The 3175-nt window shown below is 36.4% G+C and overlaps 1 protein-coding gene across 1 annotated transcript; it reads right to left on the bottom strand.

The window, feature by feature from the left end:
* Positions 1-1157: 1157 nt before the first annotated feature.
* Positions 1158-2111, bottom strand: LOC127232547 (olfactory receptor 2W1). Its single transcript, XM_051198656.1, has one exon. The coding sequence runs from the start codon at positions 2109-2111 to the stop codon at positions 1158-1160; it is 954 nt and encodes a 317-aa protein (XP_051054613.1).
* Between the last annotated feature and the right edge of the window lie 1064 nt (positions 2112-3175).

Raw genomic sequence — 3175 nt, 5'->3', positions numbered from 1 at the left:
ACCTTTGTTGGTCACCTTTAAAACATTTTAACCTGTGAGCTTTCATTTGCTCATCTCAGAAAAAATAATAGGCAATTGCAAAAGATGTTAGTACCAAGTATCACTGAACAAAAGGTAAACAAGTCACTTTTTAGGTGGGGTTTAAGATGATTGCTGCTTAGATAATGTAGTCATTATCTGAGATAAATGTAAATAAATGTTTGGATGATGTAAAAATGATTCAATATATAAAATTATTTACAGGGATGGAAATATAGTGCAGTTGGTAGAGTGTTTACATAGCATATATGAAACCTTTGGTTCAATATAGAGCACCACTCAGATTGGGTGTAGTGGTATATGCCTGTAACTGGACTTGGTGTGGTGGCACACACCTATAAACCCAGATTTCAGAGACTGAGGCAGGAGAAACAAGAAGCTCATGATCTTCCTCATATACATAAATCATTTGAGACCATCTTGATTTCATGAAAACCTGACTTAAAAATACACAGACACACAAATGAATACTTCAAATTATTTGTGTATGGTTATTTAATGTATAAAATACAATGGGCATGACATCATTTGGGTCAATGTTATGGTATATGTGAGCATTAATATAGAAAATATAGAATGAGACAAAGCAGTTTCCATGGGGCTGTCAAATAAATTAAAATGCAGTCAAGTTTACATTTCAGCAAAGAGATTCTTAGTGATACATATTCCCCGAGAATATGCAAATAGTTGGAAACCTGAAAATTGGACAGGTGGTTGCCCATGCCTTTAATCCCAGCACCCTGGAAGCAGAGGCAGGGGCAGGGGCAGAGGCAGAAGCAGACAGATCTCTGTGAGTTCAAGTCCAGCCTGGTCCACAGAGTGAGTGAGTGAGTTCCAGGACAGGCTCCAAAGCTACACAGAGAAACCCTGTCTCCAACACAAAGAAAGAAAGAAAGAAAGAAAGAAAGAAAGAAAGAAAGAAAGAAAGAAAGAAAGAAAGGAAGAAAGGAAGAAAGGAAGAAAGGAAGAAATCTGAAGGTCTGCTTGATGGTCCTCAAGTTGTTTGCATCTGTACAAGTTCTGTATGTAACAATTACTTCAGCCATTGATTTCTATTTGAATCTGAATTAGAGAAGTTACTTCATTGCTTTGTCCTCTCTAATACTTTTATATAACTTCTAGTTTTTCCTTACTTCTGCAAATCTGTGGTAAAATCTCATGAGTTTTTTCAGTGCATCCTTCATGTCTCTGTTCCTTAGAGTGTAGATGAGGGGGTTTAGACTTGGAGTGATGATGGTGTAAAACAAGGTGAGGAACTTTCCCTGGTCTTTGGAGGCCCTGTTACCTGGTTGTAAGTACATGTAGATAATAGTTCCATAGAATATGGAGACCACAGTGAGATGAGACCCACAGGTATTCATTGCCTTTTGTTGGCCAGCCTTTGACTTCATGTTGAGCACAGTTTTGGCTATGTAGCCATAGGAAATAAGGATAAGGATGAGGGGCATAAGGACAATGACAATGCCTAGAGCAAAAACAGACATTTCAACTGTTGTGGTGTCTACACAAGCTATCTTGACCATGGCTGGTAACTCACACAAGAAATGATCCAAAACATTGTTTCCACAGCGAGGTAAATTCACAGTGAGTGTGCATAATACTACAGAGTTGGCCAAACTAATACTCCAGACCATGATGATCATCTTGATACACAGATGTGGATTCATGATTATAAAATAATGCAAGGGCTTACATATAGCTGTGAAACGATCATAGGACATAACAGCCAGGAGGAGACATTCAATGGAGCCTAGCCACATATACACATAAAGCTGAACAACACAACCCACAGAGCTGATGGTCTTTTCAGGTCCCCACAAGTTAACTAACATCTGAGGGACAATGCTTGTTGTGAAACACAAATCCAGGAAAGATAAATTTCTGAGGAAAAAGTACATTGGTGTGTGGAGATGAGGATCCAGGAGGGATGCAAGAATGATAGCTGTGTTACCCACCAAAGTGATAATGTAAAAGAAGGTGACAACTCCAGAGAGGATCATTTCCAGTTGAGGGTGGTCAGAGAAGCCAAGCAGAATAAAAACATGCAAATCAGTGTAATTGTTTGTGTCCATAGTCTTTTAGTGTTTATATTCTACAGTAAGAAGAATAGGAGAGGGAGGTAGAGGAGAAGCATTGGGTAGGGTGACAAGGAGAACAAGAAATAATTTGTCAATGTATACTATGAAAGTATCTGATAAAACACAGAATTAGTTGCATGTAAAGACATTAGGTGAACCATTGAAAGAATTAATGCATACATATTACCTATTATAGTCAACTTGTACCTGTTGAGAATTCTTTGATGGCCAATGATTTTAATATTAGAATTTTCTTTTTATGTAGATGACGTTGAAGTGTTGACCCTTATCTCAGGGTCCGAATTCCTCACATACCCATTTGGAAGTTTGGAAAAGACAGGGTTGTAAAATAGCATGGCTATTTGGTTTCTTATAAAGGTAGTTTAAACATAATGAAGATTCTCTCTTTTCTGATCAGTGAAGCCATGTATAAATTTTAGCTATTTTGTTAATGTCAGATGAAAAGCAAATTGTTCTTCATTCTTCTTTTTCCATTTCTAAGAGAGCTTTGATTCTTCAGATTTTATGTATTGTTGAAATTTTCCTAGGCCCCTTTATCTTTTTTTAAATATATATATGCAGCATTTCTTTTAACTAGGTCTGATATATTTGAACACAAAACATAAAATATGTATCTCGCTTTAAAAATTCTTGTTTTAAAAATACAATTCTAATCTAAACCATTAAAATGCATTGCCTTAATTCTTGTCTTATGCCTTTGCACAATTACAAGGTTCACTAAGGTCTTGTCACTCAGGTCCTTAACATGTATCAGCTGGTTTTAGAAGATTGCCTTGACAAATCTGCATGCTTTATTATTTGGGTAAGTCTTATTATTCTTACTTCACATACCATTTTTCACATTCACTTTGGTTCCCTGCTTACTATTGCTTTTGAAAATTTTTATTTTTTATTTTTTTAAATTTACCTGTTAGTGCTTGGCATGGTAAACCAGCACATGTTAGAACTCATATAGTTCTTATTCTCATACTGGTCAGGTATGCAGAACTCTTACAGAGAGCCAACATGACATACAGCTTAAGAACTTGATCGAGTTC

Source organism: Phodopus roborovskii, unplaced genomic scaffold (genome assembly GCF_943737965.1).
Source record: "Phodopus roborovskii unplaced genomic scaffold, PHOROB, whole genome shotgun sequence".
Classification (NCBI taxonomy): Eukaryota; Metazoa; Chordata; class Mammalia; order Rodentia; family Cricetidae; genus Phodopus; species Phodopus roborovskii.
The sequence above is the reverse complement of the archived record's forward strand: the minus strand, read 5'-3'. Positions and strand labels throughout refer to the sequence as shown.